Below are 27,240 nucleotides of genomic sequence, written 5' to 3' on the forward strand. Positions count from 1 at the left end.
ATCAGACGGTCGAGATGCGTATCCATTTTAAATCTTTAAGAAACTAAGTTACATCAGTGGGATATTATTATCAAATAAGCATTTAAATCACAAGTTGAATTTTCTTGTGGAAGTGTCAATTTTTTTAGTCCATTTTAACTTAACTTTACCTTTAAGGACAAAATGCATAGTAGTGGGGCTTCACTAGTAAGCTGCAAGGCCACTATCAATGAAGCTAGTCAATTTCAGCATCAACACAATCTTTTTTTTTTCCATCAATATATATCATCTTATGTGGAAAAGTTGAACAATTTACTTTCATTTCTACAATGGGTGTCTTCTATCATGAGGAGCCACCAAACCATTTCAAGAGATGCAAATGCCTTGCAGCTACTCTGAAGGAAGTATTTTCTCACTGTCAAACTTTTGGTCGAAAGATTTCAAATGCAAAACTTGAAGAGGAGTTTCCAATTAGTGATCTTGATGAAGAACAGGAAGTATTTACATTCACTTCACTCTTCAACTTTAATTCAAACTATTTTTGAAAAGTTCCTACTTTTATTTTGCATAAATTCAATATGTTAAAATATTTGACAAGATAAACTAAGATATTCTAATATAAGAAATAATCCTATGAGACGACTAAGATCCTTTAACATAACATATATTATTAAGAGTAAATAGTTATATTAAGAATTAGTTAAAAGTTGGTTAGTTAATTAGTTGGTGCAATTGAACTCTATAAATAGAACAATTATGTATAAAATTCACTATTTTTTATAAATCAAAATGATTCTTAATAAGATTTTGCCTCATTAATACACTTATGTTTTCTACCTCTCCCATGAGTATGATCTACGACCCTGTCGTCCCATGATTCTTCACATAAGTCAAGACTTTGGAGGTGAAATTGTTATTGTTCTTTTGTGCTATTTCATCAGGTGATTGTCTCAGCCGTTAGGAGTCGTGCCATGCAGAAACAAAAGCACAAGCCAAGCCAATTGAGGGAGAGTTTTTCCTGGGTATATATTCCTGCAACAAAAGAATTGTGTGTAACAGGGAAAATGGAGCCACAAGCAAAGGAGGGAGGTGATGAAGAACAAGGTGAAAGAGAAGAGTTTTTATCAGTTAAAAGTTGTTTCTCATGCTATTCTTCTTCAAGTGCTAATGGGGAACAATTTTATTCTGTGAAGACTAATCTTTCAAGATGTTCAAGCTTGAATGAACTTGACTTGTCAGAATATTGGAGGCGTTCTATAATTCATGAGTTTTGTCACTGTGAGGGATGGCCTTTTGGTCTCTGTCGTAAAGCTGTGTTACTTCCACCACTGCCAAAGTCACCATCTGAGTCATGGTTGTATCGAAAAATACAATCAAGTACGAAAGTTACTTGAATTATGTAGCTGTACTTATTTTTGTTTCCTGTTCTGATAAAAATCAGAACTGTAAGAATCCGAACTGGTTGAACATTATTGAATAAGGACTAGCACAGGCTTTGAAAACAGACTATTGTTATTATCTTGCAACAAACAATCGAAAGTTGACTTGTTATAAAATACATTCATATTCAATTTGATCGTTGGAATGGTCAAAAAATGGGAGAAAATGAAAACTAGCGTCACCCTTTTCGCTTGCCCATTGTAACATTTCATTCAATTGTCTGACACAAATGTCTTCACATTCATGAAGTCATGGACATTTCAATGAAACATGGTATGTGCTTTTCCATATTACACACGTATTGTTTCCTGTGATTCGTGCTAGCAGATAATGGGTGTAGATTAGTAGATACAAACGAGGGTAGCTCATATAAATAACCAACCTCCTGATATGTTATTTTCATTTCTTAATATACAAATACAAAGTACTTCAAATTTCACCAGCATTTTCAGCTTATGGAAAATGACATTGAAAATGATGGAAAACATTCTCAGTTGACAAAGTTAGAAGCTATTATTTCCTTGCGATCAATCGCATGAGAACAAACGAGTCAGGAGTCTACAGGCATCAAGAACATGATATATAAGAAACAAACAATTACATGCATCGTTTCTAAAATATTTCTTCTATGCTCTTTGCTCAACATATGAACCCGCAAGTCCAGAAGTTCCCAGAACCGTAACCTGCACAACATAAAACACCAGATATGCCAAGGGATCAGGAATTGGTATGTAACTATTAATAGAACAGCATAAACTCATATATTAGTTTGAACAAAAACTATTCACATGGAAAATAATGATCAAACAAGCTGGGATAGAGAACAAAGAAAAAAAACTGAAAAATTAAAGAATGCAACAAATTGAATGATGCAACTTGCAAGTGCACAAAAAAATTAACTACGTATTGAATGTGACATACAAAATAATTTAACTGAAAAAAGTTAAATTTGATCTTCCAGTGAATGTGACATACAAAATAATTTAACTACGTATTTTCAAGGTCTTAATACAATTGAATGATGCAACTTGCAAGTGCACAAAAAAAACTGAAATTGTCAAAACGAGGTTTCACCATAAACATTCAGTGTCTTCAGTTGGCGGTGTCAGGGGGTTAGTCATGGGGAGGGTCAGTCATCAACTATCATGCTATGGCAAATGCCAGAGGAAAGTGGCAGATTGTTTTGCATTTTTCATTCAATCAATTAGCTTGAGATTTTATGAGTAGGTCTCTTGAGTCAAAATAACAAGAAAAACATTGTACACGGCAGAGAACTCTAAAAACTAACACATAACTGCAGCTTTGAAGCTCTTCTCTTCTATCCTTCAGTCATCAATGTTTTAGTAGTTGAAGAATGAAGAGAAGTGCTAGCAGCACACTATCTAATACACTCTTTCTCTATATGTTCTCTCCTATTGATTGAAATTCAAATGAGTCTTACTAAATCATTTGAGGCCCACATAATTTTGATAGAACCATATGAATTTCAACCAATAGAAAAATGTGCATTCCTAGCAAAAGTCTTAGTTGAAATATATTCCAGTTTGTAATATTCTTCACATTTTAAGAAAACAAGATATTTTAACAGCAAAAGAACTTGGCACCACACATCAACTCAGCAGCAATCAGACTATCTGTCATGCTGCCATAGAGGTTTAGAAACTTGCCCCCATTGGGAGCCATAAACCATTGATAAAAACATTTTAAACTCAAAATACTATCAGATAAATAGGTAGTAATGAGTGAAATATATACGATACCTTTCCCCACTCAGAACCAAGGCCACTGCATCTCATCTTTAAGTGTATCATCTTTGTCCCCAACTCCTGCTCCACCTTCTTCCGCAGATAGTTCTCCTCAGGCCCAAAAGCATTCAAATAGGTAGTGTAGCGATCAAAAATGGTATGCAGAGCTTTGTTCATATGTTCAGGCAAAGGCTTTACATCCTAAGTAGAAATAAAAACTCAAATCAGCAACCAAATGTAATGAGTGAATGGGAAGAGAATGCAGTAGTGTCTCTAATATATCGGACCAGGATTTGCTACCGTAAAAAATTGATATAGTCATTACAATCAGCATATTGGAATCGTTGGATGAAGATCAAGCAGGTCAATATTAAGAGTACTTATTTCGAACCCACATTGCCGAGGTACAACGTGAGTTTTATCTCCATCCAACAATCTCAATTTACTGATGCAGTGACTCCATTTTTTGGAACTAGTTTCCCAGCTAGGTCTTATATATATATGCGTGTGTGAAATCAAAATACCTCGCCGCTTATTCCAAGGCTGTCATCGATTTCCATTTTCAAGGTGACAAGAATCCCACCAAACTCCTCAACAGCCTGGGCAGCACGGAACACATTAGTCACAACCTCCTTGCCAGTTTTGTCCTCGGTATTTTTAGATAATGCATGCTTAGCATCAGAAACGACAGCATCTGAAATATCACTCCAATTTTCAGCCAGCAAATCCTTGAAAACGCTGTAGAGTTCAGGGTCTTTAATGTCAGGCATGTGGGTCACTTCTTCACTATAAAATCTCAAGCTCCCTACGCCCATCGAGAAAGGCGACCTGCATTCTGTGAATGTTTGAAAAAAAACACAGATTCAGCAAATAATGGATAGTCACATTTAGCTCCTCTAAAGTGAGCATTTCCCTTTACATAAACTCAACCACTAATACAAAAATTAAAATCAACCGTTGATTTTTCAAGCACATGCATAACAAATCATCATATGTACTGGAACATCAATTGTTAATTTTCTATAAAGCACTTGAAACAAATACAGATACCAAACACAACACTGACACTGAAACATAGACATCGGTAATACCAATCGCATCGGTTTCAAACAGCAGACACACCTTCAATATAAAGTCTTGCGCTACAAATTTCAACCATTAATTAATAATAAGAACTAATACAAACTCGGGCACGAGTCACGCCTTCAATTCTTGAGTGTCTTATGCTACAAATTAATCATCAAATGTTCACATTACATACAACTAAATGCAAAATTAAAATCCATAATAGACATACCCTAGCTTAATTTAATAATACACAATTAATAGACTAGAAAGCCTTAACATGTATTTTATTTTTTCAGTTCAATGGTTTTGAATATGAAGCATGATTCAATCGACGCTATGGGATCAAAATACGTATAATAAATGAAGTGTTGTAAAATTGAAATTGAATAGGATTGAGAAAATAGGTAGCGAGAATACCTGAGGAAGGAGAGGAAAAGCGAGGGGAAGAAAGGGTTCGGAGGGTGTTATTGGCGGAAGCAGCGGCGGCGAAGGTAGTAGAATACGATCTGGAAGAGGTGAGTGATCGGAGGAATAAGGATCTGAATCTCATCATCGTCTTCATCTTACGCGATTTTCGGTTTCGGAAAGCTCACACAACAAGTTCGATTGCAACTGTGTTTTCGCCTCTTTAATTTCTTCTCGTCTCGTTAACGGGAAGGAAATAAATGATGTAATTAACCCCTCTCATATTTTTAAGAAGTAAGTTGCAATTAAATAGTTTTTATTTTTATTTTTATTTTTATTTTTAATTAATACAACTAAATAGTTGGTAGGTAGTAATATTACTGTATTAGTGAGGAATAAAATATGCTTGATTATTGGTGATACTCTATTGCTCCTAGCCTTCCCATTCTTTACCACCTAAATAGTCACTTTATTAATTTGGTTCTACATGTATTTAAAAATTTCATATAATTTTCATATAATTTTAAGATTTTAAATTCTATTTAATAATATCGATATTTGTCAGTTTAATTAAATTATTAATTAAAGTCTAAAGATTAGTTTGAGTAAAATTATTAAACACAAAATTTAATATAAAATCAAATACAAAATGATCATCTAAGCTTCAATGGTGAGACACAAGAAAAATCCATTACAATTCATTTTCTCGACCCTATTGTAAAAAATCTTATATTAAACTCATTTTCTCAACTTTATAATAAATAGCCTTAATAATTGATACTATTTTTATGAGATAATATTTGTCGTTAATATAATTTTGAAAATTTGTAAGTAACAATTAATAATAGAACACTTTAAACGGGTAGACATTAAAATTTGTCTTTATCAATAATAGTTTTTTCTTTAAAAAAAAACTGATTATTAGTAACGTCTTCATTCATATGAAATTTGCACACTTACATTCAATAAAATGGTTTTTATATATTATCATTTTATTATTGAATCGTCATAGATTTTTAGACTTAGATCGACGAGTGAAAAATCACTCACTAAAAAATCGAACTCCAATTGTAATTGTTAACAATGATAAACATGGAAAAGAGGAAGAAGAAGAGACAATCCTTCTAGGATTTCATAACATAAAGTTAATAGAGTTACAATATATATATATAATATATATATATATATATATATCATTATCTAACATTTGCCTTCAAACTTACGATACATTAACATGGATCATCGAGAGTTTGTCAACTAAAAAACGAAAATGTTTAATGGAATGCATCTTTGTGAATAAATCAGCAATTTGTAAGGAAGAAGAGACAAACAGTAGATTAACGGTTTCATGATGAAGATGATGACGAATAAGATGACAATCAACCTCAATGTGATTGGTGCTCTCATGAAAGACCGCATTATGAGCAATTTGAATAGCACTCTTGTTATCGTAGTGCACCAGAGTTGGCTCAAAAAGAGAGATACCCATATCAAACAAAAAGCCAACGGCAGTAGTGAATGTCATATCACGATACTCAACTTTTGTAGAAGAGCGATAAATAATGTCTTATTTCATACTTTCCCAAGAAATAAGAGAATCTCTAAGAAATATACAAAACCTTGTGGTGAATTTACGATATATGGTGTCACCAGCTCAATCAGTATCAGAATAAGCACGTAACTCCAATAACGATGACGATGGAAAGAGAAGACTTTGAAATTGAGTTCCTCAAAGAATACGAAGAACCATTGCCCAATATACTATAGTGGGAGAGACAACAAACTGAATGACAACATGGATATCATAGCAATATTAGGTCTGATAATCGTAAGATACACCAAGCTATCAACCAAAGTACGATACTAAGTGGGATTTGGTAAAGGAACACCATCCGATAGAGCATATTTCACATTCAACTCAAAAGGAGTATTTGATGCTCTAGTATCAGAAAGACGAGCATGGTCAAAAATGTTGACAATGTACTTAGATTGAGAAAGAAGATAGCCTCTAGGGAGTAAGCAACTTCAATCCTCAAGAAATAACGAAGAGTTCCCGAGTCCTTCATCTCAAACTACTTGGCTAACTGCAATTTCAACTCATTGATTCCACTAACATCATCACCTGTAATAATCATATCATCAACATACATAGAAAGTATAATGCGACCATAAGTGATATACCTTATAAACAATACATAATCATGTTCACTAGATAAGCCTATTTAAGATCACAATAAATAATTTATCAAACCAAGCTCGATAAGCCTATTTAAGATCACATGGAGCTTTTTTTAACTTACACATTTCCCCTGATTATGAGAAACTCCTTGTGGATGAACCATATAGACTTCTTCATGAAGCTCCTAACATCAGTGAATCAGTAAATCAACCATTTCAAACAAATTGAGTTCATAAAATCAGTAAATCACAACATCTTAACGTCATGATTCCTAAAAAAAAATTGGGACCTCCCTAATTGGGACATGTCGACCCTTCAAACAGAGATTTGAAATTTTGAAATTTTTTATATTGAAGTGTAACTACCGAAAATAAAATTTCTGATTAGAGAAGTTCACATTTTTTTTTCTTACTTTTTCAGAAATTTAAAAATGTAGGGTATGATCAAGATATCGAAATTTATTTTATTTTTTACTATTCACTTAATGATATTTTAATAAATTAAATGATTAAAATTATAAATAATGATATACAAGTCTAATTGTAGGAGTACAAGTGAGGAGAGGTTGGGCTGAATGCTATATAAAGGCCTAAGGTAATTATGAAGAAAACCCTAAATCGTTGATTTTTTCGGTTTGATCTTATGTCGTTACACCTAAACACCTTGAGGTCTGAATCATGATAAATATTCGTCGGCAAATCCTCAAATATTTATAAGAAAAATTAATTATTTTTCAAAACAAAATTATATTAAGAATTAATTAATTTTTTAATTTGGATTATCAATTTTTTATAGACTATTTTAAGTTATATTTTTAGTTATAGACTATTTTTGCATAGATTATTATGTGGGGCAAATTATAAAATATAATTATTATGTTATATTATTTTGAGAAAATTAATAAGATTAATTATTTTTTGATTCAATGTGAAAATAGTTTTTGTTGTTTACATATAAGACCGAAAAAAGTATATAATATTTAAAAACGTGTGATCATTTAAAAGATGTGTATCAGATATAAATGTTTATATACTTTAATCATATATGATACTTTAAATATATCAAATCAAAAGAGTAATAAAAATAAAAAAAAAATAAACAATATCATATATATATATATATATATATATATATATATATATATAATAGAAGTATTGTATTTTAGTTATATAATATGGAATCACTAACAAATATACTGAAATATATTAATTATTAATATATTTAAGAGATTTCTTTTAACATAATTAATAAATTTTTAAAAATACATTTATTAAAAGTGAATAATTTTTAAGAGCAATTATTAACCTTGCCCGGTTCTTTTACACTAGTAGATAGAGTATGAAAAACATGAAAGTAAAGCCACGAGGTATCCATATCCAATTCCATCTCTCGGAGTATTCACCATCCCTTGTGGCTTGTATTGGAGTATTGCTTCCAAATTCCAATGGAGGAGGAACACTTCAACTCCAACTCAAACTTCAATTCAAACCAAACAACTTATATGGATTTCATCGTAATTGAATGAGATTATTATAAATTTCAATCAATACAAAAAAAATATATTATAAAGTGTTTTGTCATTAGGATATTCATAATGTAAAAATTGAATTAAATTAAACCACATTAGTAGTTTGGTTTAGTTTTTAAAAATCACTTTCAAAACAAATTCAGTGCAGTTCTGAACCGGTTTGAAATTGATTTATAAATATAAATCACTTTAATATTTTGAACAAATTTTTAATTAATATCGATTTCGAACTAATTCTTCGAAAAAAGAACTTTGAAATTATTTTGACAAAAAAATATTGTTTTTTTTCAAAAAAAATAGATATAAAAAATTTCAAAAAAAAAGTGTTGCAATTTTATTGTTGAAAATTTTTATATTTTTTATAATATTTTTTTAGAAGGATAAATTTTAAAAAATTTCTAACAAAATTTTAATTGAGATTAATTTTTTTTTGAATTTGTTAAACTGATTTTTAAATTAAGTAATTTGATTAACGGATTTCCTTTAAATATATGGATATTCGAATTCGGATCTTAAAATGGATATTCTTGGGGTGTGTTTGGGTCACCCGTATTTTTGGGGCTCCTATTATATCGAGTCGGGTAAATTGGACCCGAATGTGAGTAAGTTGTGGCCGTTTGTGTGTACGTCAAATCCATAATGATGACCCACGAGTTAACCTGGTTGTGGAGGGTGGAACCGGGTTGATGTGGTTGGTTGTAACTTGTAAGAGAGTGTTGGTGTGTGTGGCCGAGAAAGATGTGTTGAGGGAGAGATGTAATTCACACGCGGAATTAAGAGAGTAATATTGAGAGAAGAAGAAGAAGGGAAAAGAAAATGAGAGTGATAGTGAATATATGATTGCAAAATCTAATCTCTATTCATGTGAGTATTCAGCTTTATATTTGTATATATGAGAGTAATAGTGAATATATGAACAAATGAATTGAGAGCAATAATACATTGTTTCAAATGAGTTGACATGCAATTGGTACATAAACTTGAAGGAAACAAAAAATTAAAACAATAAACTACTTGGATTACATTACTCAATAAATGATCAAACTTTTGATCTATATATAAAATATGTTACAGTCTAAATCTTATTGACTTTTAGAGCACATATGTTACAAATGTGTTTTCTTGTACAAGCAACATATTTGAATAATATTGAAGGTGAGGCACTCAAACACTTTTAATTATAAGTATGAATGGCTGAAAGTAAATGGCTTTTATTTGTGTGTGGGGACCTCATGTCACGAAGTCTTCTCTCTTGTGAAAGTGTTTTTGCAAGCCTGAATGTATTCAAATCAAACGTGTTATTATAATGATCAATTAATGGTAATTAAAATGCACCACGACCACTAATTAATCTTAATTACCTTTTAAGAGCTTGTTCATTGGTTTCTCCATCGATCACAGGTTCAAAGTGACCATTTTCTAAATTAACCCTAGAAACAGGTTTCTTCAATAACTTATCGCCAATTTCACACAGTTTCTCCAAATTCTCTTCCGTAGCAATGTCAACGGAAGAAACATCTCCGGTCAATGTGTCATCCTACATATTAATTGTAAAATTTATTATTTTATTAATAATAATATGTGGAATACAATAAAGAATATGAATTAAAAAAAAAAAAAACCTGAATTCGAAGGTAATTATCCTGTGAATGAAGAGCTTGAGTGACACAAGATAAATGAAAATCAACCATATCACCACTTGATTGAGTAAAAACATCGATTAAAGGATTAGAACCACTATTTGTTAGCCAACCTAATAACCCCCATTTTGCTGCTATATCTGCACTAAATTTTTCCTCATTTTTTGCTGTTCCAGTTCCTAATGAAATAATCAGAAATCGACCATATTCCAGGGGCTTTATTGGAAAGAAATCTGGACTTTGATTTATTATCTGCTTTGTTACTTCATTCATAGCAACTAAAGCCTGTTTCATAAATTAAATTAGTTGTAATAAATAAATTATCTAAATAAAATATTTAATAAGAAGTAATTAAATTAGTTACCGGATTATTTGCACAAACACCACCATCAATGAGATTGAATTCCTCTTCATGATTGTTTGGATCTTTATTGGTGAAATTGTAAGCAGGTAGATAAGTAGGTGCAGCAGATGTACTAATACATATGTCAGAGAGTTTAGCATCCAAACAAGGTGATTTCTCAAGCTGCATAAATTAATTCATTTGTTATACACAATTAATCATAATCGTTGACTTCAAATATCTTACAATTTTAATTACCTGATAAGATGAGAAAATAATTGGCTGCAAAGACTTGATGTCGAATGTGGGAATAACAATGTTGGTGATGGTCTCATGCAACCGAATGTCTCCAAGTTTCTCTCTTATAACATCATGAAGATATTTTCCATCATATTTTGGTCCTCCAAGTGATCTCACTACCTTTGCTAACATTATCCCACCTAGCCCTCTGTAATATATTATTCAATTCCTCCATTATATCTCTATTTCATTTGTATAATCATAACTCATCTTTTAGATTAAAAAAATATATCATTTATTAGTTAATTATGAATTACCTATGTTGTGGGAAAATTTTTGGGCAATGTTCAAGGTAAAAGGGTTTAATATCTTTGGCAGCAAAAAGTGGACGGTTATTTTTATCAGGAGCAGCTATCATGGCAGTTACAAGACCTCCTGTACTTGTTCCTGATATCACATCAAAGTAATCTGCAAGTCTTGCATCTTCACCATCCAACTCCTGCATTTCAAACAATTCATTTTTATTTTATTAATTTTCATACTATTTGCATTCCCTAATCACTTCTTCAAATATCTTATAAAAATAATTTATCATATACTCTTAATTTCATTAACTCATTTTGTTCTACACTTTTTTAATATACAAATTAACCAGGACACTTATGAAAAGAAAAAAAATCAAATTAATAAAGACTTCTAAAAATCTTCACCGTATAGGTTCACAATTAATGATCGTAGAAACCATCTAATATATAAATATTCCAATAATTTTTGCATCTTGCAACAATTATAGAAAATCTAAATCTATATTTTTTATAAACGCACAAATATATATAATTTACATGATTCTTGTTTAAATAAATTTACACGCTTAATTAACCAGTTTATTTGAAGAGTCAGGTATATTGTGTAATATGTCCAAGATTAAATATAAAAATAAAATAACTTTAATTTAGACTAGCAATACCCAATATATATTTTAATTTCATACCTGAAGCTGAGATTCAAGAAATTCAATAATTGTGGCAGGGATGAGGCCCCTAATACCACCTCCATCAATGCTAAGAATGGTCACTAAGTTACCATAAGTGGGGGGCTGAATTTGTTCAACGGATAACTTTGTGACTCCCTCCATAGAGAAATAGAGTATCTCTTAAGTTTTGAGTACTAAAGATTAATGCTAATGAGAAAGTTGTACTTGAAAGAAAGTGGTATGCAAATAATTATGAATGAATATTGAACAAAGATAAGTTTGTAATATGATGATGTTTGATTATGGTATTTATAGTGGACTGGAATATCCCATAGAAATTTTATTTGACTTGACCCCGTCCACATGCATCTTAAATGGAGCTAGCCGTCAAGGGGGGCTGCGTAATGCTTATAAATTTAGAATAATTAATGTTCAACTCCTTCTTTGAAAATATCTAGTGTATTTATAAAAATAAAAAAGAAAAAGAAAATGTCTAGTGCATTTATAAAAATAAAAAATAAGAAGAAAATGTCTAGTTCAATCAATGCCAAAAATATAAATAAGGAAGTTGACTTCTAATGCAACTAGTGCAATCAAGGCAACTAGTATATTATTAGAATGCATAGGTAGTAGCACCCCTTATTTTTTAAATCAGACGAGAAGAAATCATTATCTATTATATATCTATAATCAGGGATGGATTAAAAACGGGAGGTTAATTTTTTTTTTTTTTTTTTTTACATAAAATAAAGTTACAAATAGATATTTTTTGAAAGAAAAAAAACAGTTACATAAAATATAAATACCATATTTAATAGATAATTATTAAATATATCATGAATGATAAGGAATTATAAAAAATATATGTAATAATACCATATTACCATTATATGTGTGTGCTTTTTGTTGTTATGTGTTATTATACACTAAATTAGTATGTAATATGTATATAAGAGGGAGGGCCCCTCAATACATGTGTGCCCCCTCTAAATCTCTTTATGTTTATTACAAGTGTTAAGCAAAACATCAAAAATACTCATATCTATAATTTTATCACATCATTAATATTTAGGATAGATTAGTCATTTTAATTTGAGAAAAATGCTAACAAGTGTCAAAACACCAAATGTAAAAATTTAATTTTGAAAATTATGCATTCAACTTCTTAAAAAATTGATATTTTTCATATAATACATACATGTCTTTTATTTTCTTAACAAATATTTTTATGATACTTGTTAGCATATTTCTTAATTTTATCTTTCCTTCATGTCATTCTATCTTTGAAATTTAATTTTCATATGATTCACACTTACAAATACACCCTCTCTTACTTTTCACTTTTACAATTTTCAATACATTTTATCTATCACTTGTTTTTTTATTTAAATTTCACTATTCATATTCTTTAAACAACCTTTTAAATTTATATATATATATATATATATATATATATATGTATATATATATATATATATTAAATAAGGAACAAGAAATTGATATTAATCAAAGTGATATTAATAATTATTTTATAATTGTCATTGAGAAAATTTAAATTCAGGACATTGAAATTACAAGAGTGAGTTTTTACTACTTAGTTAACACCTCAAATATTTTAAATTTATATTCTTACCTCAACCTCTAATATCATCGTGTACTTTTAAATATTAATCTCTTAATAAACAAATGAATGTGTATTTTATTATGATATTTTCTATAAAAGAACAAGAAAATTATAATATTAAATCCTTTATAAATATTATGATATTTCACTCAACAATTAACTAAGAGAAAAATTGTATTTATTATATACATTATTTTTGTAAACATTTTAATATATAATATATATATATATATATATATATATATATATACACACACACACCACCACAAATTTAGATTATCTAAAGTAAAAAGTTAATAAAATGAGTAAATAAATAGTTAACATTATAACTACTCATAATTGGTGATGTATGTGTGCATGTAACATCAACATTTAATTTATTTATCAATTATTGATATTATTATTCTAAAAAATAATTACTCACTTTTGTGTAGCACAAATAACTTCTTTCTCTAATCTAATTTTGTAACAAAAATAAACTTTTCACTTCTATTCTCTTCTATTCACTTCTATTCTATTCTCTCTTTCATTTTCATATTTTTTATTCTTTCCATTTATGTTATCTCTATTATTTTTTCAATTCTCTCATCTTTTTTAAATTTATATTATTTGTTGTATATATTCTATAACATATTTTCTATCTATATTATATATCTATGAAACATAATCTTACTATTATGCTCATGGTGTATATTTTTGTATACTCATATGGTTGGCATCTATTTTTGTGTTCTTTGTATAATCAAGTTTTAAGTGAAAATTATTTTTACACTTTGTATTTTTTTTTAATTTATCACTTAATACATAAATGGTATACATAAAAGTTACCACTAAATACTTATTTGTAATAGAAATGTATGGACTAATATCATCATTTCATTTATTTGTGTATTTATCTACGAAATCATTAAATTTAAGTGAAGAAAATATCAATAATTAATTTGTTAAAAAAATTTGATAATTATCCTTGACATATCAATTAGTTAATAGATGAATTGATATTTGAATATGAATTCAGTTATAAATGGATCTTCATAGATCAATTAATTAATAGATGAATTATAGTTATAAACAACTCTTACCGTCAATTAGTTAATACATGAATTATTAGTTAATAGATGAATTAGTTAACAAAATATGTAATATTAGTTAATGATAATTAAATAAATAATTAATATTATTTTTCAAATACAATTTTTAAAGTTTCAAAATTTAACTTATCTCTTTCTCTTATTTTTTTTCCCACCTCTCCTTTACTTTTCTAAAACATACAAATCAATGAACACGGTTTATTTTTTGTTTCTTGTGCCGTTGCTTGGGCAAAACGTTTTATTTGGTCTATTTATATGACTTAGTTAGGCTAGTGAGTATGATTTTCTCATTTTCTTTTCTTATTTTTCTTTTAAAATATGTAGGAAGAAACCAAAACATACGTACACGAAATATCATTAGTGTCAAATTGTGAGTGGATCAATAGCAGGAAAAAAAGTCTTGTTTTAATCTAAAATAACAGTGAAGATTTTCATTCACTACTTCCTCGAAGGCGGATATTATCTGGAAATGGAGTTGCTTGGGAGGGAACCTAGTCTAACTTATCTGTCCTTGTATTATTCAACTCGTGTGTCCATTCCAAAGAAGAATAGGTCTAAAAATCCTTTTATTTGTTTCTAGATTAATTTATTAGTCTTTGGTTTGGAAAAAAATCCCATTAACTTATTTATTTTCTATAGATTTAAGACCTACACAACTCTCATGGAATCGACATATAGGATAAAAATTATTTACTATTTATAAATACTTTATCATACATTATCACATCCAATATGAAACATTTTAACACCGTTTATCAGGTGTTGCTTATTCCTTACTTAATTATTTAAAAATAAGAATTATAAAAGTAAGAATATTGATCATTTATAAATCACTTATTGTTAAAAATAATGAAGTTAGTTTGTTAAATCTCTATTAGTTATATTTTTGTATTAGAGATAATAAAATTAGTTATCAGTAGAAAATTTGCTAAGTCTCTACTAGCTCTATATACAGAACGCTCAATATACTTTTTTGGGTATCTTTTATAATCATTGAAAATAAAATAGAGAATAAATGTATTGTATTAACAGTGTAAAACAATTTTATATTGTCATCCAATCATAACTCGTAACGGCGTCAGATAGTTAGATAATTATCGTTGATTTAAAAACTATACAATATAATGTGACAAGTTGAATAGATATGATTGCATTAAAGTATAAAGCTATTTTGTAATGTCAGTACACTATCTTAAAACTATGGAATATTTTAAGAAATTTTTCTTTATATCAAACTCACAAACTTATTTTTAATATGAGATGCATCTTCAAACTCTATCATCTCGTTGTTTCTAACATTTGTCGTTGAAACAACAATATAACAAAACACAAGCTTTAACAATGTACAAATAATATTAGATAATAAAACAAATTATATATGCTAAATCCTTACATTTTATATAATTATAATAAATATGGATTAACATAATTTAATAAAGAAATATCCAATAAAAAAACGTAAAAGTTTATATACACTGATGTTATTTTAAATGTTTTTTTATAGTTTTCAATCAATTATAATCATTTGATCATTTAATTTTTTTTGACTCTAACCATAATTATACTTTTATAATACCACTACTAATCCATTGAGACAATTAACTCATTTGTGATATGGAATATGGTTGTTAACCTTATTCATTAGAGAAGACTAATTTCATAAATGATTAGGTCTAATCCATATTCCATCTAGCTCCCCCTATAGAGCTCTATGTGCTAAGTTGGTCACAACCTTTTTCTTGGTGGGGAATAAACATACTAGGACCATTCCCATTGGCCCCAAGACAAGTGAAGTTCTTGGTAGCAGCAATAGAACTATTTTATCAAATGGATTGAAGCTGAATCATTGACCAAAATCGCTGCTAATAACATACTTCGTTTCATTAAGAGAAATCTATGGATGAAACATTTTGGTCATTGTGACCAAGGACAAAATGACTAAAATGGCTATTAATATTTGAATATCAATGAACATAATTGTTTGATAATTATGGATATGACTTTGGAAGCTTCATGAATTGGAATTAGACAAAGGTGATTTCGCTATCGGTCTTAACCAATATGCTATTCCACTTTTTGATAAATGACCATTGTTAATTTGGATTAACATTATTTAATTAAAAATATGCAATAAAATAATATAAAAATGTATCTATACTGATGTCAATGTAAATGTTTTTTAAAATTTAAATTAATTATAATCATTCAATCAATTAAAATGTTTAACTTTAATCATAAATTCATAATAGTATTTTTATAATCATTTACTCGTGCATGAAAGTTAATATCATAAAATAATTCTACAAGCCTCTAAAATAATATAAGGGATATGATTATTCAAAGTGACATCGTCTCATACATATTTAATTAAAAATATGCAATAAAAAAAATGTAAAAATGTATATATACTGAAGTTAATGTAAATGTTTTTTACACTTTAAATCAATTATAATTATTCAATCAATTAAAATATTTAACTTTAATTATAATAATACTTTCATAATCATTTGTTCTTGTGTGAAAGTCTATTTTTTTTTAAATATTGATTTAAAAGTGTCATATAAAATAATTTTAAATGTATGATTTTTCTTAACTACCTAAGTTCTACTATTTGAATTTGTTCTCTCATAAAGAGATAAAGCAAATTTTATTTTACGTGACATTCAACTGTTATAGTTATATTGTTTAGAGTTTTTATTTTAATAACGTGGCGAGGTCATTAGTCTTGTTGATAATTTATTTTAGACAATCTACTTAAATATTTGAGAGTACAATCAACTACCTTTTACTTAGTTCCCAATTGTGCTTGTAGCAAAAAAAAAAAAAAAAATTGATAAATAATAAAATTAGTCAGGATCTCAAATCTCACCAATAAATAGAAGTATTCCAAAAATAGAGATGCAAATTTTTTAAGATTTTAAGAAACGAGGATGGTGAAAAAGCATCACCCATAGTACAATAAATAACCAATTTTTGTATGTCCTAAAACGGTCTAAAAAAAGACAATATTTTTAACCTTTTATTTTTAAAAAAGTTACGATTCCATATGAAAGTACATGCATATATAAAGAACAAAACATAATTATTTTTTATTTAAAAGTATGTGAATTCTAATCTATGCATCATGATCCACCACACATTGAATTTTTAAAATGTTTAACATTTTAACGACAATAAATATTATTTCTTAAAAGTAAATGTTAGTGATATTTTTATTTTTATGACTGAGACAATAACTTAAATAATATTAATTTGATAAAATAAAACAAATAAATATGTATATCATGTTGAATTAATACCAATCAAATCACCGTTTTTTACTTCTAAAGAGTATTATCTACGATTGTTAAATATTTAAATAATTTTTAAAATAAAAAAAATTTCTCTTGTTTGGAACGTGGGATGGAAATGAAGCTCTGGTACAACATTCTTCCATTACGATGATGGGCTCCGGCCCAAGCCCAATATTCCTATGAGTCACGATCCAAAACCAAATCGAGATGGCAGATTTTCTTAGATTTTTATTAGAATTTTTGACTAAAATACATTACACGAAGAAGTAACGTATTTAATATCTTGTGAACAAAATATGGGAGAATGAGCAATCATCAATCGAGGGTATTGGTATGGCATATTCCCGTGATAACATTCCTTAATCCCTATATAGAGACTTATACACTATCAATATCAATATTATCCATTTCATGCACAAAACCGAGATATACTCCCGCCATCTTCGCCTGCAATTTCTAAAACACAAAACAATAACATAAAATCAAAATCAAAATCAAAATCAAATCAACGACCCACTTCTCTTCTTTTCTCTCTTTCTCAACTATGCTATTATTCTCACCACATTGCAATTATATAAATAAATAATTAAACAACATGCATCGAATCTGTTTTAGAACACGACCCCTTTTTCGTTTCCATCATCCTCGCAAGTACATTTCATCATCTTCTTCCAATAAACATATCAATTCACATTCACCTGATAAATCTCTTCAACAAAATTCCCAAATTACCCCTTTACCCCTTCCCAACACTCTCTCGAGAATTTCAACTTCCTCATTTCTCTCAAGAACCTCCGTTATCGCTCTCTCCGCCGCCTTTGTTGCTTCCGTCGCATTTCTCTCCTATGATTACGGCCGCCAACGCGAATCCGATCATGCCGGAACCTTTAATTCTATCTACGCCAACGCGGAGCACGCCGCGCATCGCTCCGCTGATTATGTCAACAGGATTTTCCATCACGTTAAACGAACCGGTGTCGCCGCCACGGTTTTATGGCAGTCGCTACATTCGGTGTTGTCGTCGGCGAATCAAGAAGTCCGCTCCGGCTTCGAGATTCGCGTGGCGGCTTTGCTAGCCGACATCGCTGCTGCGAACTCCAGCCGCAGAGCAGCGATTGTTGGTGCCGGTGGCGGCGCCGTCCTGGATTGGCTTCTCGATTCTGTTGCTGTTATGAAAGACGCCGGTGGAGGTACTCAGGCGGAGGCGGCGAGAGCGCTGGCGTATTTGATTGCGGACCCTAATGTTTCTCCAGCTGTGTTTGCGCGACCTCACGCCGTTCCAAATCTTCTGAGGTTTATCTTTTCTTGCAAGCCTCGGCGTTCCAAGAAGAAGACGGTAACTGATTCTATGCCTAAGTTTTCTTTCTTTGTTGTAATAATCGATTTTACTAAGCTTGAATTGTAGATGTTATCGTTTTTTTCTTTAATAATGCATTGTATAATTTAGATTTATTTATTTTCTTGCTATGGTAATTCTAGATATATATTACATAATTGAATGCAAGGTTCACTGTAGAGATGTTGTAGGTTGTGTCTTTTTGTTTTTGTTTTTGAGCGTTGGTGACATCATGCAATTTTTTATGGCAGCAGAATTCAAGACGTAGTGCATTTGATGTTTCTGACTCTTTGAAAGGTAGGAGCATGCTTGTGGCTGCTATTATGGACATTGTTACATCCAGCTGTGGCAAAGCAGAAGTGATATCTTTTAAGCCGTCGTTGCCGGGAAATGCTGAAACTAGAGATATTGCTGCAGCCCTACAAGTTATCGAGGAAGGAGGTTTGCATTTGGACGAGCCGCCTGACGACGACGATGATGGTGGGACAGGCAGGAAAGGGATTGGAATCAAGATACTTGAAGGTACCACTGTTTTAGGGCTTTCAAGGACCCGCAATGCAATGGAGTTGGATGACGCTGATTCTGATGATGATGAACTGTTGAAGCATGGTACACCAACAACCCTTGTGTACCATAAGTTTGATGATTCGCTGGTAAAACACAATATGTCGTCTGTTGTTGTACCTGGTCTTTGGGATGATTTGCACTGTGAACATGTTGCTGTTCCTTTTGCTACCTGGGCGTTGGCGAACTGGGCAACAGCGTCACAGTTGAATAGATCTCGTATTCAGGAACTAGATCAGGATGGAAATGCTGTTTTGTCTGCTTTAATGGCACCTGAGAGATCTGTAAAATGGCATGCGAGTTTGGTGGTGCGGTTGCTTTTAGAAGATCGCGATACACCTTTGAATGAATCTGTTTCTGATTGGAGTTCCAATCTTCTTTCTACTATATCTCTTGCATGTAAGCATGAAGATGTTTCGTTGGCTCGGGTAGCTTTTTCTGCTTTTCTGTTATCTGTTGAAAGGAGTCCTAGTGTTCAGAAGACAGTGATGGAGAAGGGTCTTAGTTCGATGAGAGACATTGCTAAGCAGACAACTAAGCATAAGCAGCTGCAAGAAGCAACAGCAAAGGCATTAGAACTACTTGTTACTGGGGATCGTCATTTCTCTCTCGAAGAGAGTCAAAAATGGTCAGGCATTCTCATTCCCTGGGTTTTTGGAACATATTCTTCTGATGTTATACGGAATTCAGCCATAAAAATTCTCTCTCAGATCCTAGAAGATTATGGAGCAACATCTGTACCACTTTCCCAAGGATGGTTGGCTATGCTGTTAAATGAAGTACAAAATTCCATCAAGAAATCAATTGAAAAAGCAGCCAGTCAACCCAGAAGTGATAAAGTTAAGGTATAAAAATAATTTTGTCTCTGTTTCTGATAAAAATCAACATGCTATAGTTATCTCATTGTGCTGCTTCAACTCCAAGTCAACTTTTGATGTATATTTTAGCTGTCTTAACTTTTGCAGACTTTAATCAATAATGCAAATATTGCTTCTGCTGCACAAGTTGCAAATCAGCTTTCTAGTGCTGTTGTTAATCTGGCAGCTAAACAATTGAGAATTGTGTCTAATTCTGAGGACATAAACCCACTGGCAGATTTTCTTTCTCTGGAACCATTAGCAGGGCCTTTTAAAAATTTAAAAAAAGATAGCCTGCCTAAAATTGGGGCTGCTGATTCTGCCTTTGCAACTCTTAAAGGTATTAAGGCTCTGACTGAAGTTTGTGCAGAAGACTCTGAGTCTAAGGACAAGATTGTTGATTTTGGCATTTTATGTTTGCTGAGGCGCTTTTTGTTGAATGACGATTATGAGAGACTGGCTGCGATGGAGGCTTATGATGCATCATCAAGAGCACATGAGGGGCAGGAGAGGAAACCAAATGACGGTGAGGAACCACCTAAATCAGATATAAATGATCCAGCTAGTGTCCGAGTTCCACCTACAGCTCATATCCGCAGGCATGCTGCTCGATTGTTGACCATCCTCTCACTACTTCCCAGAGTCAAGAAGGTAATAGTAGCTGATGAAACTTGGTGCAGTTGGCTTGATGATTGTGCTAATGGGAAAATTCCGGGTTGCAGTGACCTTAAGTTGCAAAGTTATGCCAGAGCAGCTCTGTTAAATATATTTTGCAATGACCAGATTAATGGAAAGTCTGACAGTGCAAGCCCTTCCAGTGGTGGTGCCGGCGGCGGCGCCAGTGTAGAGAATAATAATATGTGTCCCCGTTATGATGACATGATATTCTTGATAAATTCTCATCTTCCTCACTGGAAGTGTCTCAATGGAACAGATCGACAAGGATCTTTCTCAAAAAACATATCTGTGGCCACATCTCCTGATGTTGAGGATGGGACAAAACCCTTGAATGATGGTGCATGCTTTAGTTGTTCAATTGATTCAACCAGACACAACCCTGATGCATATTGTCCTCCACTAGATGTGGTTTTTGTCCATGGCCTCCGTGGTGGCCCTTACAAAACATGGCGTATATCTGAGGACAAATCCTCAACTATGTCTACCTTGGTGGAGAAGATTGACGAGGAAGCTGGAAAGCTCGGAACCTTTTGGCCTGGTGAATGGCTTTCCAGTGATTTTCCCCATGCTCGCATGTTTACCCTCAGATACAAGGTTTGACTTTGTAAGATTTTGATCTGTTTGCCGTAGAAATATGACTGTAGTTTATAAATCTTGTTTGCTTTTGTGATCCCCTTCTCCTGCATTTAACTCCTGATGCTTTATACAGACTAATCTCACACAGTGGTCTGGAGCTAGCCTGCCTCTTCAGGTTACACTTTCTTCACCTCACCTCTTTATGCATTGTTACTAGATCAATAGTTTAAGAAACAGAATCACACTTAACTTCTCCACCATTAACTTCAACTTTTAAGTTATTTAGGAAATACATCACTGTTAATGCTGTATTCATTGTGGAGCGTTTCATACGCCGACTTCAAAGTTCAATTTTAGCATTTGTTCTTATTGTCCAATACTGGAAGCACTATTACATGATTGTGCAGTCAATATTAAACACCACTACTGAACACTTGGTTCTGTGCAATGTACTAATTACCAAGTATATTTGTGGCTCTAAAATATTTTTTATCTTGCTTTTATCCCCATGCTTAAATGAATTCTTTTTTAAATGAGCCTGATTTTTTGGTGGATTAAATAATGTTTACTGTGATCTTGATAGATGGGTTGTAAACAAATATTTTTTTACAGTTTTTGCGTTATTAGTTTGCTCTTTTTCGCATTCCAATTAGCAAACTACAGACATATATGACAGCGCTGAAGTAATACTTCATAATTTTCCACTACCTTAAACAAGTTTATCTTTTTACTCAACGAAGGAGAGCTAAATGTAAATCCATTAGAACCTGTGCAAGCTAACCTCGCCAAAAAGAGGCCTGCTGCACGAGGCTCCGACTAGGTAGAGCTTGGTGAAAGTTGTATGCAGCCTTAACCCTGCAAGCAGAGAGGATGTTTTTAGAATTTGAACCCGTGACCTTCAGGTCACAACGCAAGGCAGCAAGTAACCTTACCGTTCCGCCAAAGCTCACTAACTTCTCCAAATTGCAATATTTTAAAATCCTGATCTATCTATACTCACTTTTCTGCAATCGAATTTTTGAATTTCTTAATTCCCTATAACTGCCTCTACGTTGTTGTGGTTGGCAGGTCTCTTTTATCTCTCCCTTGGCTCTCCTCACATTTGTTGCTTTATTTTCCAGTTACATTGTAGTTTATATAAATGTTTATTTAAAACTTGCAGGAAGTTAGTTCTATGCTACTGGAAAAGCTTGTTGCTGCAGGAATTGGGAATCGACCTGTTGTTTTTGTTACCCACAGGTTAGTGTGGCTGCTTGAGAGTTGTCATATTCAATACATGCAGTGGAGTTTTGTTATGCACTCATTTGTTTGCTTGTTCATTTTATGATGGACATGCATCTTTTGAAGTGTCAATCTTATAAAGTATGATTTTTTTTTTGGATTTGTATGAAGTATGAAATTAACCAATCCAACTGATAAATCCTGTTATTGTTATATTATCTTGATGATCATGTATGAAAATTTTGAAACAATTCAGACTTTGTAAATGATAGAGCAGAGATAAGATAGAATTAGATGAAAAGAATTATTGTATTAATTGATAAGAAAACAGAAAATGATTCCAGAGCTAATGCTCCTCAGTTAGAGAAAACAATTCTCTTACTGCCCAACCTCTAAGGTGTAACTGAAAAATGAAAATAAAAACCATCCAGCTATCTTTGGACACACTCCCCTTTATTAGTGGAATATTAAATCCTATTTATTAGTGGAATATTAAATCCTATTTATTAGTGGAATATTAACTCCCTATGCCAGCTAGGCAATCATTATTTTTCTGCATCCCCTTTCTTATTCTTTCTCACATATACTTGCCATTGCTTAGGCCCCACCTCATCTCTATTTACTAAGAGATCCCCCTCATCACTTGTGGGGCCCAGCCCATTCCTATCATCACCCCCACCTTCAATAGTAGCCTTGTCCTCAAGGCGCAAATCAGGGAATTGACTCTTCAGCAGCAGTTCCTCTTCCTAGGTAGCATCTCCGACATCCATGCCTTCCCATTGAATCAACCATTCTCGCTTATGCTGCCCACCATCAAACTTATCCCTCCATGACAAAACCTTAGCAGGAATAATATCCCCAGTGTCAGACTCCAAACTGCTAGGTAATTGAGTTGTAGCAGTATAATTGCCTACAGCTTTCTTCAATAGAGAAACATGAAAAGTAGGATGTATTTTAGATGTTGCTGGTAACTGTAGCTTGTAAGCAACCTGCCCTATCTTCTTAATGACTTGATAAGGACCAAAAAATCTGGGAGCCAATTTTTGATGAATTCTATGCACCACCGATTGCTGTCGATGGGGACGTAATTTGAGGAAAACCCAATCACCAATCTCAAATTGAACTGCCTTGCGTTTTTTATCAGCTTGGTATTTCATGTACTCTTGAGCTTTGAGTAAATTAGCTTTCAATTGACGCAAAGCTTCATCCCTGTCTCTTAACTCCTGGGCTACAGCTTCTACTCTGGTTTCTCCCTCCAAAAAATGCACCAATACTGGAGGTCTCCTGCCATACACCACCTCAAAAGGGGTAAACCCTGTGGAAACATGGAATGTGGTATTGTACCATAGTTCTGCCCAAGGAATCCAATGTGCCCATGACTTAGGTTGATCTGCAATAAAACAACGTAGATAGGCCTCTAAACAGCGATTAATCACTTCTGTTTGGCCATCAGTTTGGGGATGGTATGCCGAAGACATTTTAAGCACCGTACCTACTAGCTTGAACAACTCTTTCCAAAAAATACTCACAAACAAGGGATCACGATCACTAAGAATTGACTCCGGAATTCCATGCAGTCTAACCACCTCCTTCACAAAAATAGCAGCAATGGAGCGAGCAGTAAATGGATGTTTAAGAGGAATGAAATGACTATACTTGGAGAGACGATCCACCACCACCAAAATAGCTTCAAATCCATTACTTTTGGGCAAACAAGTAATGAAATCCATAGATATCTCACTCCACACCAAAACTGGAATAGGTAGCGGCTGTAGTAACCCACTAGGCGTAGTCGCGGCATATTTTTGACGTTGACAAGTGTCACAAGCTTTCACAAAATCTTGCACCCTTTTCATCATCCCTTGCCAATAAAAAGTCCCTGCCATTCTCCTATAAGTGCGTAGGTAGCCGGAGTGACCCCCACTAGGGGAAGAATGAAAATCCTTAAGTAGATCTTCAATAAGTGGTGAGTTAGCCGGTATAACTAACCTATTTTTGTAGAATAAGATGCCACCTTTTAAGGAAAACCCAGGTTTGGCAGTAACATCCTTTTGAATAGCCTCCACAATGCTTTTAAGCCAGGGATCCTTCGATACCTCTTGTTGCAATTGGCTGCTCTGCTGCCAAATAGGATAGGATTTAAGAGCATGAATTTCAGCATCCTCATGTTGTCTAGATAAAGCATCAGCCACCTTATTTTCCACTCCCACCTTATACACCACCTCAAAGTCAAAACCCAACAACTTAGCCATCCATTCCTGTTGATTTACTGTGGTAATGCGTTGCTGTAACAAGTGTTTTAGGCTCTTTTGATCAGAATAAACCACAAACCGCCTTCCTAACAAATAATGTCTCCAATGTTGAATAGCTAACACCAAAGCCATTAACTCCTTATCATAGGCCGATTTAGATAGCCTAGATGATTCAAAAGCCTTGCTAAAATACGCAATGGGATGTTTAGATTGCAACAACACAGCACCAACCCCTTTTCCAGAGGCATCACATTCAATTTCAAAAGGGAATTTGAAATTAGGCATAGCTAAAACTGGGGCAGTTGTAACAGCTACTTTTAATTTCTCAAAAGCTTCGGCAGCCGCAACATTCCATCTAAAACCATCCTTCTTTGTCAACTCGGTCAAGGGTTTAGCAATATTCCCATAGTTAGCTATAAATTTTCTATAGTAACCTGTTAATCCCAAAAAACCCCTCACCCCCTTGACGTTCTTAGGGACTGGCCATTGTAACACACTGCTAACCTTGGCAGGATCCACAGCAACCCCTGCTTTGGAAATGACATGACCCAAGTATTCAACTTGGTGTTTACCAAAAGCACACTTCTTTCCGTTAGCCACAAACTGATGTTGTTTCAAAATGTTTAGAACCATCTCCAAGTGCTGCAAATGAGCAGTCCAACTATCGCTGTACACTAGTATGTCATCAAAAAAAACCAATACAAACTTCCTTAAAAAAGGCTTAAAAATATCATTCATCACTGATTGAAAGGTTGCAGGGGCATTGGTAAGGCCAAATGGCATCACCATAAACTCATAGTGACCCTCATGAGTACGAAATGCAGTTTTATGAATATCCTCTTCCTTCATACGAATTTGATGATAACCAGATTTAAGATCAATCTTAGAGAAATAACCCGAGCCATGTAACTCATCTAACAATTCATCTACCACAGGGATAGGATACTTATCTTGAATTGTAACCTTGTTAAGTGCACGGTAATCTACACACATGCGCCAAGATTGATCCTTCTTCTTGACCAAAATAACGGGGCTAGAGAAAGCACTAGTGCTGTTTCGAATCACCCCCTGCTGCATAAGGATCTGAATCTGTTTTTCAATTTCATCCTTGTGTAAATGAGGATATTTGTAAGGCCTCACACTTACCGGACCAGCACCCTGCAGAAGTTCAATGGAATGGCTAATGTTTCTTGTAGGAGGAAGACCCTGGATTTCTTTAAATACAATAGCAAACTGATCTAACAACTTTTGCAACTCCTTAGTCTGTTGATCTGAGACACGAGGCACTTGTGAACCTACCACCTCCATCAAGGTAGGCCATTCGCAGTCTGTTATCAGCCGGGAAGAAGTGATGATGCTTTGGAAAGTAGCCATCTTCTCATCTAAGGCTTGGCCAAGGAGTTTCACCATACTGCCCTTATGGTTGAACACCATAGACATTTCTTTCCAATCCATGGTCACCTTCCCCAAAGTTTCCAGCCAAACAACTCCCAAAATCAGATCCACACCCCCTAACTCCAACACATAAGCATCAAAACAAATCTGCACCGTTCCCACATCCATCTGAATTCCCTTACACCTACCCATAGTTAGGACACGATGACCATCTCCTAACTTGACGCCCAAGGGAGTAGAAGGTACCATAGGCAGCCCTAGAGCTTCAACCACCTTAGGAGATATGAAATTATGCGTGGCTCCACTGTCAATAAGAACCAAAATAGGCGCACCTTGCAAACAGCCCTCTATTTTCATTGTTCGAACCTGGTTTGGAGTGGTGGATACACCGAAAACTCCCATCCCTTTACATTCTAACTCCTCTTGTGCAATCTCTTCTTCCGACTTGGCCTCCAGCACCACAATCTCTCCTTCATCGTTGACCACTTCATCGTCCCCCAAGATAATCAATCGTAACTGCTTCGTTGCGCATTGATGGAGGGGATCCCATCGTTCATTGCAACGAAAACAGAGTCCCTTCGCGCGACGCTCATTAACCTCTGCGCTTGGTAAATGGCGAACGCCGCGTGAGTGACGGCGTGAAACGTCACTAGAGTTAAGACGTGAAGGAGGAGTAGAATTGGGAGGAGGACCCAGCCCGGTACGCATTTTACCCACATTGTTACTAGTCTGGTTAGGGTTTGCAAATCTGTTCCCTTCCCCTTCGCGATTGGCCCAATTAGGTTTTTGAAATCGGGCCCAAGAACCTTGACC

General features: G+C 32.9%; 4 protein-coding genes across 7 annotated transcripts in view; 2 read left to right on the plus strand and 2 right to left on the minus strand.

The window, feature by feature from the left end:
* Nucleotides 1-242: 242 nt before the first annotated feature.
* On the plus strand, nt 243-1,483 carry LOC101511335 (uncharacterized). Its single transcript, XM_004499016.4, has 2 exons — nt 243-476; nt 921-1,483. Exons 1-2 carry the CDS (start codon nt 309-311, stop codon nt 1,371-1,373), a joined length of 621 nt encoding a protein of 206 aa, XP_004499073.1. The 5' UTR covers nt 243-308; the 3' UTR covers nt 1,374-1,483.
* Nucleotides 1,484-1,789: 306 nt separating this feature from the next.
* LOC101511663 (succinate dehydrogenase subunit 5, mitochondrial) lies at nt 1,790-4,918 on the minus strand. The gene is made up of 4 exons (XM_004499017.4): nt 4,650-4,918; nt 3,689-3,999; nt 3,180-3,365; nt 1,790-2,102 (listed from the first exon to the last, which is right to left on the minus strand). The coding sequence occupies exons 1-4, from the start codon at nt 4,792-4,794 to the stop codon at nt 2,046-2,048; spliced, it is 699 nt and encodes a 232-aa protein (XP_004499074.1). The 5' UTR covers nt 4,795-4,918; the 3' UTR covers nt 1,790-2,045.
* Nucleotides 4,919-9,269: 4,351 nt separating this feature from the next.
* On the minus strand, nt 9,270-11,825 carry LOC101511984 (patatin-like protein 2). Its single transcript, XM_004499018.3, has 7 exons — nt 11,559-11,825; nt 10,885-11,066; nt 10,586-10,775; nt 10,349-10,510; nt 9,967-10,269; nt 9,706-9,881; nt 9,270-9,618 (listed from the first exon to the last, which is right to left on the minus strand). The coding sequence occupies exons 1-7, from the start codon at nt 11,700-11,702 to the stop codon at nt 9,519-9,521; spliced, it is 1,257 nt and encodes a 418-aa protein (XP_004499075.1). The 5' UTR covers nt 11,703-11,825; the 3' UTR covers nt 9,270-9,518.
* Nucleotides 11,826-17,852: 6,027 nt separating this feature from the next.
* Nucleotides 17,853-27,240, plus strand: part of LOC101512730 (uncharacterized) — a 13,642-nt gene continuing 4,254 nt past the window's right edge. Inside the window, exons 1-5 of one of the 4 annotated variants that reach the window (XR_012162744.1) lie at nt 17,853-18,884; nt 19,136-20,293; nt 20,414-21,587; nt 21,693-21,734; nt 22,722-22,798. Coding sequence is in view for 3 of the 4 variants with exons in the window: in XM_027334100.2 (XP_027189901.1) it covers nt 18,144-18,884; nt 19,136-20,293; nt 20,414-21,577; nt 21,693-21,734; nt 22,722-22,798 (3,182 nt within the window). In the remaining variant the exon portion in view is untranslated. The remainder of the gene's footprint in view (nt 18,885-19,135; nt 20,294-20,413; nt 21,588-21,692; nt 21,735-22,721; nt 22,799-27,240) is intronic. The other 3 variants (XM_027334100.2, XM_004499021.4, XM_004499022.4) reach the window with 3 other exon arrangements.

Source organism: Cicer arietinum, chromosome 4 (assembly GCF_000331145.2).
Source record: "Cicer arietinum cultivar CDC Frontier isolate Library 1 chromosome 4, Cicar.CDCFrontier_v2.0, whole genome shotgun sequence".
In the NCBI taxonomy this organism is placed as follows: Eukaryota; Viridiplantae; Streptophyta; class Magnoliopsida; order Fabales; family Fabaceae; genus Cicer; species Cicer arietinum.